The sequence below is a fragment of the Hylobates moloch genome, unplaced genomic scaffold, assembly GCF_009828535.3.
Source record: "Hylobates moloch isolate HMO894 unplaced genomic scaffold, HMol_V3 SCAFFOLD_5, whole genome shotgun sequence".
NCBI lineage: Eukaryota > Metazoa > Chordata > Mammalia > Primates > Hylobatidae > Hylobates > Hylobates moloch.
In genome coordinates this window covers 82,564,816-82,580,846 of record NW_026652280.1, presented here as the reverse complement: position 1 = coordinate 82,580,846, position 16,031 = coordinate 82,564,816, and the positions used below count along the sequence as shown (strand labels likewise).

At 40.9% G+C, this 16,031-nt stretch overlaps 1 protein-coding gene across 8 annotated transcripts in view; it reads left to right on the top strand.

Moving 5' to 3' along the window:
- The window catches only part of PLAAT5 (phospholipase A and acyltransferase 5), a 34,904-nt gene extending 19,425 nt beyond the window's left edge, over positions 1-15,479 (top strand). For 5 of the 8 annotated variants that reach the window (XM_058438835.1, XM_058438834.1, XM_058438833.1 and 2 more), the window contains exons 4-6: positions 10,336-10,450; positions 12,431-12,693; positions 15,214-15,479. In XM_058438835.1, the coding sequence (XP_058294818.1) occupies positions 10,336-10,450; positions 12,431-12,693; positions 15,214-15,306 (471 nt within the window). In that variant the 3' untranslated portion in view covers positions 15,307-15,479. The remainder of the gene's footprint in view (positions 1-10,335; positions 10,451-12,430; positions 12,694-15,213) is intronic. The other 3 variants (XM_032151850.2, XM_032151851.2, XM_032151852.2) reach the window with 2 other exon arrangements.
- Positions 15,480-16,031: the final 552 nt, after the last annotated feature.

Genomic DNA, 16,031 nt, shown 5'->3' with positions numbered 1-16,031 from the left:
TCTCTTCCTCTCTCATTTACCTATGTCTGAAAGGAAAAAATAATTAGATAATCTATGAATCAAAAATCTGTATATACCTAAATTATAAATTAAAGGCAATTTAACTGTTTACCTGCATCTGCACATGCAAATGTTGAACATGACTTGACTTTTTAAAATGAGCTTCAGAATATTTAAACTTCAGACTTTCTTATGAACATTTAAAAACATTGTTCTCTGATCCCTTTGCCATTTATGAAGACAGAGGCATCTGCTTAAAGCAATATATTCTTATTACTATCTGAATCACAAAGAAAATACTATTTGCTATTTTTCCTTTTTGGTCTTCTTCGAAGGATAAGAAAGATCTCTCCTCCACTTTCCCTTTCTTCACTTACTCTCTTGGCTGCTTTCTGCTCCTCTGTATCCATCTACATCACTCACATGCTGTCTTCCCAACTCTTAGCTCTCAAGCTCTTCTGTATACTATACTTCTCAAGCTTCCGGGTTTTATGGTGGGAGATATCCCTATTGCTTTCCCTGGGCTTATGGCAAAAGAAAATGAAGTCCAGTGTGAAGTCTTCTGCAGTATCATTCTGCTTTCTGGGTGAGAAGCCTGGTTTGGGGAGCCCTCTAGTGGATATGTGCCTGCCATTACATTTTCCCTTTAAGGCAGAAGAAAGAGTTTGTTGGCAGGGGAAGGGAGTGGTTCTGGTCCTAGCTCGACCATCGACTTGCTGTGGGACTTGATACAAAGCCCTTCCTCTCTCGGCCTCAGTTCCTTCCATGAAATGTTGTGTATACTGTTTGCTTTGTGCCCACAAAAACTCATTCCTGCAAGTGGACAGGACTTGTGGAATGGCTGAGTGCAGATCTCAGCAAATCCTCTTTTCCCAAAACGATTATAAAGCTAGACAAAATTGCCAAAGACAGTCATTTAAAGACTGGAAATTTGACCAAAGGCATACAACAAATTGAGAAGGATTAATTTAAGAAAGTCCATCCGTGGCCGGGTGTGGGCTCACGCCTGTAATCCCAGCACTTTGGGAGGCCAAGGCGGGCAGGTCAGAAGATTGAGACCATCCTGGCTAACACCGTAAAACCCCATCTCTACTAAAAATACAACAAATTAGCAGGGCGTGGTGGAGCAAGCCTGTAGTCCCAGCTACTTGGGTGGCTGAGGCAGGAGAATCCCTTGAAACCAGGGAGGGGGAGGTTGTGGTGAGCTGAGATCGCGCCACTGCACTACAGCCTGGGTAACAGAGCAAAACTCTGTCTTTAAAAAAAAAAAAAAAAAAAAAAAAAGAAAGTCTGCTGGTTCTCAGAATTTCAGAAAGAACAGTGGAAGTCTGTAGTGTTTTAGCATTGCCCCTTCACCACCAGCTCTGTGGTTGTGGTAAGGAAGTTCTATCCAGGTGGGTGGGGCTTGTGGGAGGAATGGCAGTGGCAGCAGAGAGTGACTGACTTTACTTCCATGCCCAGGGATGTTGAAAACAATAGTTATCTCAGTGACAATCATGGAAGACCAAAATTGCAGCTAGCTTGAGGTTGCCGTACTGGTTAGGATAAGAAGTAGGTCAACAGGCCAGCCAAAAATTTAACATGGAAATCCAGGTAATGATACAACTAAAGAGGGTCTTGAAAAGCTGCCACATGTATCTGGTGGTCTAGAAGGTATGCACAAGGCTGCATACACATTCACATTCAGGATGGACTAGAGGCTCATAAAAATTTGGAACTTTGAATGAATTCTCCAAGCCACACAGAGATCCACTGACAAAACATGAAGCCTTCCCAGCACAAGGTGTGGCTCAACCTCTGGCCATTAAGCTATGGTGATCTAGGAAGCCAGGCTTAAAAACAAGAAGCCGGGCACTGTGGCTCACGCCTGTAATCCCAGCCCTTTGGGAGGCTGAGGCAGGCAGATCACGAGGTCGGGAGTTTGAAACCAGCCTGGCCAACATGGTGAAACTGTATCTCTACTAAAATACAAAAATTAGCTGGGCATGGTGGCAGGCACCTGTAATCTCAGCTACTCAGGAGGCTGAGGCAGGAGAATCATTTGAACCTGGAAGGTGGAGATTGCAGTGGGCCGAGATCACACCATTGCACTCCAGCCTGGGTGACAGGGCGAGACTCTGTCTCAAAAAAATACATTAAAAAAAAAAATAATAAAAACAAGAAAAAAAAATCTAAGTAGATATCTCAGTGCTTACATGCTATGAGACAAACAGACACCACAGAATCAGTCCAGGTGGGTCACTAAACAAACAAACAAGCAAACAGCAACAACCATCAGCCCTGGTTGGGTGGGGAAGGAGATCGGAACCCACAGTTGCTATGGTATGTTACCTAGAATGTCCAGTTTTTCAACAACAAATTATGAGACCTGCAAAGAAACAGGAAAGAGTGACCCATACACACAAAAACAGTAGAGACTCCTTCCTAGTGGGCCTACATGTTGGATGTAGCAAATACTTCTGAACTGCTATTATGAGTATGTTTAAAGAAGTAAATAAAATCAAGTTTAAAGAATTAAAGGAAAGTGGAATGACAATGACTGATCAAATATAGAATATTAATAAGGAGGTAGAAGTGATAAAGAAGCACCAAATGAAAATCCTGGGGTTGAAAAATACAATGGCCAAAATAAAACATTCACTAGAGTGATTTAACAGCAAATTTGAGTTACCAAAAAGAAAAAAGAATCAGCAAACGTGAAGATGGATCAAGAGCAACTATCTAATATGAAGAGTAGGAGGAAAAAGAAAAAGAAAAATGAACAGAGCCTCAGAGGCCAAGGAGACACCATTGAGCAAACCAACAAATGTATAATTGGAGTCCCAGAAAGAGAGACAATAAAAAGGCAGAAAAAATACCTGTATAAGAGATAACTGAATACTTTCCAAATTTGATGTAAAACATTTATCTATACACCCAAGAAGCTCTGTGAATACCTAGATATATCATTCAAACAGATGAAAGCCAAACACAAAGAGAGAATATTGAAAACAGCAAGAGAAAAAAAGACTTGTTGTATACAAGAGACACACAATAAAAAACAATAGTCAACTTTTCATCAGAGACAATGGAGACCAGAAGGCAGTGGGATGACATATTAAAAAACCTGTTAACCAATAATTTTATATCCAGTAATATATCTTGCAAAAATGAAGGTGAAATAAAGGTAGTCCCAGATGAATGGAGAATGAGAGAATTTGTGGCTAGCACACTTGCCTTAAAATAAATTGCAAAGAAAATTCTTCAGGTGGAAAGAAAGTCACACCAGATAGCATTCAAAGCCACATGAAATACAAGGCACCAGTAAAGGTAATTATATAGAAGAATATAAATATATATTTTATCATTTATGCTGACAAATTTGAAAGGTAATTGAATAAAACTAGTTATAAATCCTATTCTTGGTCTTATAACATGCAAATATATAATAAGTATAATAGTAATAGCACAAAGGAGAGGGACTGAAATGAAGCTGTATTAGATCAATGACACCAGACAGTAAGTATCTTAAACAGGAAGAAATGGAGAGTACCAGAAATGGTAAAATGTAGTCAATATAAATGACCATAAGTATATATTTTCCTTTTTCTCTGAACTCATTTAAAAGACAAAAGTTTGTATAAAGCAATATTTGTAACACTGTCTTTGGTTTATAACATATTTGGATGTAATATATCTGACAATAATAACATAAAGGAGGGAAGAAGGAATGGAGCTAATTTTAAGTTTCTGTATTTTATAGGAATTAAGTTAGCATTAATCTGAAGTAGACAGCAATAAGTCAAGATGCATATTGTAATCCCTAGAGCAACCACAAAGAAAACAATTAAAAATGTAATTAAAAAGTTATCAGAGGAAGTAAAATGATCATTAGAAAATACGTATTTGATACAAAAAAGAAGGCAAAAGAGGAACAGAGGAACAAAAAAGACGTGATGTACAGAAGATTGACAGCAAAATTATAGTCATAAATCCAACTTTATTAATAGTAACATTAAATGTGAATGAATTAAACACACCAAAAAAAGGCAGAGATCATATGACTTGATAGTACAAGATCCAGTTATATGCCATCCACAAGAGACACACTTTAGATCTAAAGTCACAAATAGGTTGATATAAATAGTAGCCATAGCAGGGGTGGTTGTACTAGTATCAGACAAAATAGACTTTAAGAGAAGAGATATTATTAGAAAAAAATAGGGTCATTCTATAATGACAAAAGGTTAATTCATCAGGAAGATATAACAACTATAAACATATACATATCCAACAAAATAATCCCCAAAATTATGAAGTAAAAACTGATAGAAATAAAGGGATAAATTGGGAATTCAGAAATAGTAGTTGGGAGACTTCAATACCCCACTCTCAGTAGTGGATAGAACAACTAGACAGAAAATCAGTGAGCAGATAGAAGATGTAAGCAACTAACTGACGTTATCTAACTGACATTTATAAAACATTTCACTCAACAACAGAATACATATTCTTCTCTAGGACACATGAATGTTTTCCAGGATAGACCCTCTTCTAGGCCACAAAGCAAGTCTCAGTAAATTTGAAGGGATTGAAATCCTGCAAAATATTTTATTTGATCACACGAAATTAAATTAGAAATTAATAATCAAGTGATATTTTGGGAAATTCACAAGTATTTGGAAATTAAACAACATACACCTAAATAACCCGTGGTCAAAAAAGGAACAAGGAAGTTAGAAAATATTTTGAGTTGAGTGAAAATGAAAACAGAACATATCAATTTTATGAGATGCAGCTGAAGCGCTTAGAAGAAAATTTATGGCTGCAAATGCCTGTATTAGAAAGGAAAAAAATCTCAAATCAATAATCTAAGCTCCTGCCTTAAGAAACTAGGGAAACAAAGCAAACTAAAACCAAAACAAGCAGAAGTAAGAAAATGATAACGACTGGAGTAGAAATCAATGAAATAGAAAACAGAAATCAATAAAGAAAAGGAATGAAGCCAAAAGATAGTATTTCGAAAGGGTAAAATAGACAAACTTTTAGCTACACTAACCAAGAAAAAAAGAGAGAGCACTCAAATTGCTGAAACTGGGAATGTAAGAGGGGGCTCACTATCAATCTCATAGACATAAAAGGGAATACTGTGAAAAACTTTAAGCAAACAAATTAGACAACTGAGATGAATTGGGTAAGTTCCTAGAAAGACACAAATTATAAAACTGGCTGAAGAAAAACTAGGAAATCTAAATTGAATTAGTAAATAAAAATCTTTTCACAAAGAAAATCTCATACCCAGATGGCTTTGCTCAAGAATTCTACCATGGATTTAAATAAGAAAAACTACCAATCTTTCATAAGCTCTTTCTGAAAATAGAGGAAGAAATGCTTCCCAACTCATTCTGTAAGGCCAGTATTATCTTGATACCAAGGCCAAGATATCTCAAAAAAAGAAAACTACAAGACTAATATCTCTTATGAATATACATGTAAAAACCCTCAGAAAAATGCTAGCAAATGGAATCCAGCATGTATATAAAAATGATTATACACAGTGACTAAGATTTATCCCAGAAATGCAAGTTTGGTGTAACACCTCCAAATCAATTAATGTAATATAACAGGGCTGGGCGCTGTGGGGCATGCCTGTAATCCTAGCCCTTTGGGAGGTAGAGGCAGGCGGACTACTTGAAGTCAGGAGTTTGAGACCAGCCTGGTTAACAAGATGAAACAAACCAAAAAACTTACCTAGGAGTGGTGACGCATGCCTGCAATCCCAGCTACTTGGGAGGCTGAGGCATGAGAATCACTTGAACCCAGGAGGTAGAGGTTGCAGTGAGCTGAGATCGCGCCACTGCACTCCAGCCTGGGCAACAGAGTGAGACTTCCTCTCAAAAAAACAAAAAAAAAACAACAAAAAAAACCCCACGAAAAACAAAACAAACAAACAAACAAAAAACAAAAAGAAACATGCTAACAGAGTAAAGGACAAAAATCATATGATCATCTCAATACCTCTGGAAAAAGCATTTGATAAAATCTGCCATTCATGATAAAAAAAATTCTCTTGAACTCAATTAAAGGGAGTTTCCTCAACCTGAAAAAGGGCACCTATGAAAAACTCAATGTATGTAGAAAATCCTAAGGAATCAGTCACATACAGGTATACTTCAGACATATCGTCGGTTTGGTTCTAGACCGTCACAATAAAACGAATATTGCAAGAAAGTGAGTCGCACACATTTGTTGGTTTCCCAGTGCATATAAAAGTCATGTTTACATTATTCTGCAGCCTATTAAGTTTGCAATAGCATTACATGTAAAAAAAAGTACATTCTTTAATTAAAAATACTTTATTGCTAAAAAATGCTAACAAAGTGAGCACATGCTGTTTGAAAAAAGGTGCCAATTGACTTAGCTGACGTACGGTTATCACAAACCTTTAATCTGTAAAAAATGAAGTATCTGTGAAGCACAATAAAGCAAAGGACAATAAAATGAGACATGCCTGTACTTACAAAACTATTACAATTTTTTTCTTTTTTTGAGACAGAGTCTTGCTCTGTCACCTATGCTGGAGTGCGTGGTGCAGTGGCACGATCTCAGCTCACTTCCACCTCTGCCTCCCAGATTCAAGCGATTCTCATGCCTCAGTCTCCCAAGTAATTGGGACTACAGGTGTGCACCACCACTCCTGGCTAATTTTTTTTTATTTTTTATTTTTAGTAGAGACGGGGTTTCACCATGTTGCCCAGGCTGGTCTTGAATTCCTTGCCTCAAGTGATCCACCCACCTTGGCCTCCCAAAGTGCTGGGATTACAGGCATGAGCCACCATGCCTGGGCCACAAAACCATTAGAGTTAATAAATATGTTCAACAAAGTTGCAGAATATAAGGCTAATGTGCAAAAATCAATGGAATTTCTATATATTACAAGTGAACTACCTGAAAATGAAATTAAGAAAATAATTCCATTCATCATAGCATAAAAATACTTAGGAATAACTTTAAAAAAAATGTTAGGCTACAAAACATTGGTAAGGGAGATTGAAGATTTAAGTACACACAAAAAATTCCATGTTTGTGGATTGCAAAATATCTGCAATCTTAAGGTGGCAGTCTTCACCAAATCGGTCTACAGATTAAACACAATCCCTGTCAAAATATTTTTTTTGATATCCATTGATGAAGTGATCCTAAAATTTACATGGAAGGACAAAGGACCTGGGATAGCCAAAGTGATACTGAAAAAGAACAATGTTGGTTAAGCAAAATGTGGTGCCTCCATATAATGGAGTAACTGACACATGCTGCAGCAAGCATGAATCTCAGCAGCATTACGCTGCTCATGTAAATTCAACTTGCTCTCTCTAATGCCTCTGTGTGTGTGGATGTAGGATTATTTACTTAACTGGTCCTTATCGATGGCTGTTTGGGCTGTTTTTTTCTTTCCTTTTTTTTTCTTCAACTTTTAAGTTCTGGGGTACATGTGCAGGATGTGCAGATTTGTTACATAGGTAAAATTGTGCTATGGTGGTTTGTACACAGATCAACCCATCACTTTAGTATTAAGTCCAGCATCCATTCACTATTGTTCCTGATGCTCTCCCTCCTCCAACCCCCACCCCGACAGGCCCCAATGTGTGTTATTCCCCTTCCTGTGTGTCCATGTGTTCTCATCATTCCGCTCCCATTTATAAGTGAGAACATGCGGTGTTTGGTTTTCTGTTCCTGTGTTAGTTTGCTTAGGATAATGGCTTCCAGCTCCAACCATGTACCTGCAAAGGACGTGATCTCATCCTTTTTATGGCTGCGTAGTATTCCACATTTTCTTTATCCAGCCTATTAATATTTTTAAAAAACAGTTTTGTTTAAAAAATTAAGTTCACCTGTAATCTTAAATCAGAATTTCAAAATGTACTGCATTTTATTACATAAAAGTACAATTGGTAAAATGATTTACTACTAAAATTCAAAATGTTTTCGTCTCACTATCATGTAGAAGAATATTACTCTGAACACCTACCTCTTGCTTCACTCAAACAATGTTATAAGTCAACCACAAAGAGCCTCTCTACTGAGATTTTCATCGTGCACCTTACATTGAAATGTCCTTACTCTTCCATGGAAAAGGTCATAAATAATGCCCACCTAATGAAAAAGAATCTCTCATGGATCTGATGTAACAATAGTGGATCACATGTTTTCACATAAACAATAGGAATGAAGGAACAGCATGAAGTAATTTGAGAATTTAATTACATTTGCTTTCAATAAACTATAATTTTTTCAAGGGAAAACAAATACTTTGTAATTATAACTCTTCAAAAAAGTCTTCTGTTTCTTTTAAAGTTATCTGCAAAAAAATCTGACAGTTTTAGCTTTGAATTATTTTCTGTACTCAGCACTCTGATTTGGTGTAATGTATGAAGTGTCAGTACCTTAGTTCTTTCTACTGTGAATCCTCTGATGTTTATATGGACTTAATGTTTGATTAAATATTTTTTTCACATTTACTGCATCTGCAAAAGTATCTCTTAGTAATTTCTCACCAGTATACTTTATTTTTTGTTTAGAAAAGTATGAGGTGTGGTTAAAAGCTTTTCCACATTTTTCAGATTTGTAGAGTTTCTCTCTGGTATGAATTATCTTATGTTTGAGGACCTTTAAAATGCTTTGCCGTATTCAATCATAGGTGTGAAAGCATGTGAAATAATTTGCCACATTCTTTTTTTCTGAGATGGGAGTCTTGCTCTGTCACCCAGGCTGAAGTGCAATGGCGTGATCTCAGCGCACTGCAACTTCCACCTCCCGGGTTCAAGCTATTCTCCTGCCTCAGCCTCCTGAATAGCTGGAACTGTAGGTTCCACCAAGCCTGGCTAATTTTTTTGTATTTTTAGTGGAGATGGGGTTTCACCATGCTGGTCAGGCTGGTCTTGAACTCCTGACCTCAGGTGATCGACCCACCTTGGCCTCCCAAAGTGCTAGTATTACAGGTGTGAGCCACCGCACCTGGCCAATTTGCCATATTCTTTACATTTGAAAGGTTTCTCTCCAGTATGTCATATCTTATGTCTATTTGAATTTGAAAATTTGCTAGAGACTTTCACATATGTATTATATTAAAATATTTTGCTCTGAGTAGTTGACAAATTAATGACATTAATGACAAAGTCCATTATGACCTCCTTTGTGCACTTTGCACTCACCCACACTTTTATAGCCTTTCCTTAATTGTAAATTCTCATATTCACATTTTCCATATCTTTTTAGTATCACTTTTGGGAATGAATCTTTTATACCCTGTTCTGGCCAAAGGTCTTGGGTGAAATGAGAACACATAACTGGGTGTTTCGCTACCATCTTGTGTCTCTCCATATTCCAGGGCTCTTTTCTTTGCTCCAGGTAGGTGATCAGGTCTGGCTTAGAGACAGCAATACCATTTCTAGGCTTCCAGGGGGTCCTAACATCTTAGCTATGGATTTCCAAAGACCTGCAGGTCACAGGGCCACAGAAGCTGGGCCTCTAGGAGATGATAACACAGCAGTGAAGGTGAGACCTGGAGCTCTGGTCAAATATTTTTTAAAAAGACGGATGCTCATCATATTTACAACTCAATGCCTACCTATTCATGTATATTCTCATTCTCTCTCTACCTATCTCTCTCTCTCTCTCTCTCACACACACACACACACACACACATACACACACACACACACACACGATAAGAGAGGAGTTTGCAATTGCTGGGCAAGCAGGACTGAAGTGGCTATTAGCAACTGGTGGTGTGGGTGTGAGGATGGGGGCACCCTCTGGGCTTCAGATGGGTCATGTGGGGGCCCTGTAGAGGGAATCAACGTGCCAGCAGGGGCAGGAGGCCTTGAGGATCCTGGGTCTGAGGTAGAACTCTACTACATGCCCACACACCCACACTACTGACCATCATCCCGCCCACCCCAGCCAGAAACTGCAGGAGAGCCCCTTTCTCTTGCAGTGTCCCTCCAGCACCCTCTACTGAGAAGGTTTAACATCTTACTTGCTTTAAGGAAGAAATGCTTAAAGAAGTTTAGTCATCTATCACAGGGTATATATTGGAGGGTACATTCACAGCTGAGAGGCAATACATTGATAACTGGCACAGGTATCCTTGATGGCTTTAGTAATGTGAGTGGTGGTAGGAGAGGAAGGGACTTCTTTGGTCCTCAGTGTGAAGAGAAATTTCTTTAGCTTGGGTTTCTGTGAAGTGATGAACCACACTGAGGGCATCTTTAGGCTGAGCTATACCTGATCCTAAAACAAGGTCTCTGGAGTTCCTTGGGCATGTGCCATTTATCTTTTATTTTTCCATTATAGGGAAAACCAAGACCCAGACCTGGAGACCTGATTGAGATTTTTCGAATTGGCTATGAGCACTGGGCCATCTACGTGGAAGATGATTGCGTGGTCCATCTGGCTCCCCCGAGTAAGAGTGAATAGTCTATTGGAATACTGATATTGAAGTTAGCAAAGTAAATAGAAGCACAGTTAATTACTGTGTTCCTCAGTTACTGCCATTCCTTAGCAATGGGACCCCTTGAAGCATGACTGGACCTTTGTTTCCTGTGTGACAGAGCTTGGTCTCTGTTCACCGAAAACCACTGAGTGTCTAGGTCTAAGAGTGATACAAGTGTAAAGAGCGTGGCCCAAGTTCCCTGACCTCCTAGAGGCCCCTTTGTTTAAATATACACATTTTAGAACTTGAGCTCCATTTTGTATTGACAACAGTTGAGCATCTATCCTCATCTTTCTGAGGATTCCCCAAGGAGGGTGCAGATGCTCACATGTTCTGATCGTCATTTGTTTTCTATAGTCCTCAAACACTGCATCTGGCTTCTTGATCACCTTTGGCACCTTCGTCCTCACCTTGTCTCCCTGCTGTTCCAACATGCTCCATGCTGTTTCACCCTAAATGTAGATACAGCCCTCCTTTCATTTCTCACAGCTGCTTAACATATGGCTGAGATTCAATTTGTGTTAATTAAATCTTAGTGGAGATTTGATGGGGGAGGAGGTGATGATAGTAGAGGAAGATTACAGCAAAATGGGAAACAACTTAAAACTGGGGATCTAGAACTGCTGGTCACAATGGTTATCTCAGGAGATGAGGCCTGATAAGGGTTGGGGTTTGGGAGAGGAAGGGGTGGGCGGACCCTGTTGCATACCCTTGAATGCACTTTGAATGCTGTCTCCTGTGCAGGTATTGCCAGTTCAAAGTTGAATTACAGAAGGGCACTATACCAAAGGCCTTTTGTCCTAACTTGTTCTCAGCTGTCATCCCTGTGTCCTGTCCTCTTCCTCTGGCCCAGTCTCTCACCATGCTGGGATGTTCCCATGGAGCAGAGCCCCTTCTCATTGCCTCTCTTCTCTGCCCCATCCACTCATACCCTTCCCACTTCTTGTCTCCGAACCTACTCAGAGAATGTAGAAATTCATTTCTTCTTTCCAGACTAAGTCCAGGAGTTTCCCTCTTGTACAGCCACAGACATACTTATCAGTTATGTCTTCCCCCACCCCTATCTTGCTCTCTGAAAATGAATTCTGCCATTTCTGCTCCTAAATGCTGAATTATCTATTGCCAGCTTTTATAAAATCAGCAGATTTTCTTCAAATTTGTAAGAAAAGATCATGGAGCATTTCTTGCCCTTGGACAACTTATAAAGGGAAGGGTATACACATTTGCATATCAACATGGTTGTAGCAGTGCTACTTTAAATGACTACCCACCCGGCTTTGGGCAGGTTCCTGACCCTCTTTGAGTCTCTGCCTCGTCTCAGGGCTGAATATGGTAATGTAGCAGCTTCCAAACATTTCTTTTTTCAAAGTTGTGGAACTCTGTTTTCAAACATACCCTTAATGAGAATCCCTGTATTTGAGTAGAGGTAACAGTCAAGTGGCTGTAGGTGGAAGCTGGCAGGAGCAGGTGCCATTCAGAGCCCTGCTTGGCTGGCTTCCCCTATGCCCCTGTGGCAGCCCCAGAGGGAGGCGTGACATGGAACCACCATAATCATGTATGTGATAGCCCTTTACCCAGGAGCTGACACTTACATAGAGAGTGCTCTTTACATGTTTGTGAAGATTACTGAAGTCTTCTCAGGAAATGAGACTCAAATCCTAGGACTTGGGCAGGTCAGTGCAACACAGTCTGGGACCACATGGGAAGGTGCTCCAAGAGTTTAATGAGAAAGAGACTCACGTGTGGGTTGAGAGCAGGGAGTGAGGCGCAGGGCAAGGGGCTTCTCAGGAAAGTTGATTCTCTGCGGTTCTTTGACTCCAACTCCCCCTCTTCTGCCACCCTTTTACTGATGGTGCCGATGAGACTCCAGGGGAAGCAGCTTACTCAGAGCCTTAGACTGTGCTCTGCTCTGCTACTCCTTGCATTTCCCAGCCTTTGTTTGTGTTTGGTCTCCAGGTGACGAGTTTGAGGTGGGCAGCATTACTTCCATCTTTAGCAATCGGGCCGTGGTGAAATACAGTCGTCTGGAGGATGTGCTGCATGGCTGCTCCTGGAAGGTCAATAACAAGCTAGATGGGACGTACCTGCCCCTGCCGGTGGACAAGATCATCCAGCGTACAAAAAAGATGGTCAACAAGATCGTGCAGTACAGCCTGATTGAAGGGAACTGTGAGCACTTTGTCAATGGCCTCAGATACGGCGTACCCCGGAGCCAGCAGGTGTGACTCCATTTGCTCTGATGATGGCTTCTTCCAGAGCTTTCTTGGGGTTTGTCATTTCATTAGTGATCAGAATGGTAATCAGTGCTTTCATTGTGTTATTCGTTATACTAGTAGGGCCTTCTATTTCTGCAGGACTTTATGGTTCAGGAGGTATTTTCACCTTTATTAACCCAGGGAGGAGTAGAAAAGGAACTGGGCTAATAGTAAGACCAGCAGTTGGAGCCCCAGCTCAACTATTAACTAAAGGGATATCCTTGGTCAAATTACTATATTTCTGAAAGCTTTTCTTTCTTTTCTTTTTTTCCCCTCTTTCTTTGGAGACAGGATCTCACTCTGTCACCTAGGCTGGAGTGTAATGATGTAATCATGGCTCACTGCCGCCACAACCTCCTGGGCTCAGACAGTCCTCCTGCCTTAGCCTCCTGAATAGCTGGGACTTCAGGTGTGCATCACCACACCCAGCTAATTTTAATTTTTTTTGTAGAGAGGTGGTTTTGCTATGTTGCCCAGGCTGGTCTTGAACTCCTGGGCTCAAGTGATCCTCCACTTCGGCCTCCCAAAGTGCTGGGATTACAGGTGTGAGCCACCGTGCCTGGCCAAAGACCATTTCTTCCTTAACAAAGCAGGGATAAGCAGAAGCAGATACTCTATTGCTAAAATTGCAAACTAGTACCTTGTGGGCCACATCTTGGATACACACACACACACACACACATAATTTTTGTTTGAATTACTTGCCAATGTTTAAAAATATAGAAATTTTATATAAAATTTTATATAAAAAGATGTTCTCAGCTTCTCTCTCTTTCTCTCTCTCTCTTTTTTGAGACAGAGTTTTGCTCTGTCACCCAAGCTGGAGTACAGTAGCGCAATCTCGGCTCACTGCAAACCCTGCCTCCTGGGTTCAAGCGATTCTTCTGCCTCAGTCTCCCAAGTAGCTGGGATTACTAGGTGTGCACCACCACGTCTGGCTAATTTTTGTATTTTTAGTGGAAACGGGGTTTTGCCATGTTGGCCAGGCTGGTCTCGAATGCCTGACCTCAGGTGATCCACCCGCCTCGGCCTCCCAAAGTGCTAGATTATAGGCGTGAGCCACTGAGCCTGGCCCTCAGCTTTTTTTTTTTTTTTTAAACAGACAATTGATTGGGCCACTGGGCTGGCATTTCTACTTGCTGACACTCTGTAGGGACATGCTGTGGCCTTGCAGGGGATAAGGGGTAGGTATGTCACACACCTGCCTCACTCACATTACCTCCCTGGCCTATACTGCATTTGGCTCTGTCACTTCCTCCCATATAGAGAAGAAATAAATTCATGTAGTTCAGTGCATGTGAAAGAACTTTGAATCCTAAATATATGTAAACACTTGGGCTGTTCATGTTAATAGGTAATCCTTACTAAAACTCCATGAGATGAGCAGAGAAAGTATTTATTATCACCATCCCCCCCTTTTTTTTTGAGGCAGAGTCTCGCTCTGTCACCCAGACTGGAGTGCGATGGCGTGATCTCGGCTCACTGCAACCTCTCTGCTTCCCAGGTTCAAGTGGTTCTCCTGCCTCAGCCTCCTGAGTAGCTGGGACTACAGGCGCACACCACCATGCCCAGCTAATTTTTGTATTTTTAGTAGAGATGGGGTTTCACCATGTTGGCCAGGATGGTCCCAATTTCTTGACCTCATGATCCACCCGCCTCAGCCTCTGAAAGTCTGGGATTACAGGCATGAGCCACCACACCTGGCCTATTATCCCCCTTTAAAGAGATGAAAAAAATTAAGGATTAAAAGAACATAATTGTTCTATTTTTTTTTCTATGTTTCTTCTGTTGTCTAAGCAGATTGGGCTCACATTCCCATGTTGGTCTCTGCTGTTGCCAGCCCATCCTCAGTGAGCATTGGCAGCCTCCCTGCTGTGCCCTTTACTTTCTGCACCTTCCTCCTCTCTGCTCTGCATCCTCTCCAGCCTGCACTCCATTCTTGTGAGGCTTTGCTCTAGTGTCAGGGGCTTGGTGGGCCCTGGTGTGAGAAACCTCCCGTCCCATGAGAATTTGTACATGAGGACCCCAAGGACTGAGGGCATTACAAGAAGTCCTCTGAAGAAGCTTGGGCCCAGGAGTCATGAGGCCCAAGAACCCAAGAGCTAAGTTTGGACACGAATTCACTGTATGGCTCTGTCCAAGTGAGTTCCACTCCCTGGCTCTTGGATCCCCTGTTTGCAGAATGAGGGCCTCAGTGGCTGTGGCGCTATGAGATCCTTTGCCTCTGAGCCCCACACTGGGAGCAGACCCTGGGCCAAATGGCACAGAGGGAGGAAGGGGTTGTCTGTCTCCAACAATCTTGGCTTTTCGTGGTCTCTTGTCGCTCTAGGAGTTTTGAAAATATAAGATAGCACAGACTGCTTCTTCTCTTGGGAATAGACTCCAGGCAGGCTGGTTGCTGAATGGGTATGGCGGGGTGGAGGTAGGGGAGGGTGCGAGCCTAGGATTGGTACTGATTTTCCTGTGAACTGATGTGCTTTGCAGGTAGAGCACGCCCTGATGGAAGGAGCGAAGGCTGCTGGAGCAGTTATTTCAGCTGTAGTGGATAGCATAAAGCCCAAACCAATAACTGTCTGAAGGTGATGAAAACTCCAGCTGGAGGAAGAGCTACTGACACAAGCAAAAAGAACATGCTTCCTTCCCTTGCCTTCTCTCAATGGCTCTGATTAAGAAAATTGTGAACTTCTGGAAGAATCTACAATGTATCCAATTACCCTTCCAGAAATACATCCAATATATACGAGCATAGACCCACAGACTCTCAGGATGGGAAGGATCTGGTATCTAGTGTGTATCTCTTATGCGCCAGGCACTGTGCTAGGCATTTCATATACGGATCTAATTTCACTCTTTATAGGATGGGACCTTGCTTGTTTCTTAGGCTGACCTTGGTCTCTGATGCTTGAGTGCCGTCAGAAACATCCCAGAAACCTCTGCTTGAATATTTCCAGTAACGAAGATGTCTTTTTCCAGATGTTCTTTTTATTGAACTAAAATGCCTCTAGCTTCTTTCTATTTATGATAATCCTGCCCTTTTCGACCCACAGTGTAGCTCAGGGGACAAGGACCTTAAGAAAAACTGAGATTCGTTATTCAGGGCCCACTGTACCTTAATCTAGAAACACATATCCCAAGAAATATTTTCTCTTAAAAATTGTACATCAACTTTATTCCTTATTGTTTAAAAATCTTCTATCAAAAGTATCATCGATAAGACAATTTATCTTGCTTTTCTACCTCATAATTACCCTAAAATGTGAAGTTTCTAGTCTCACTGTTTTCAGGTGAATATTTAAAATAAT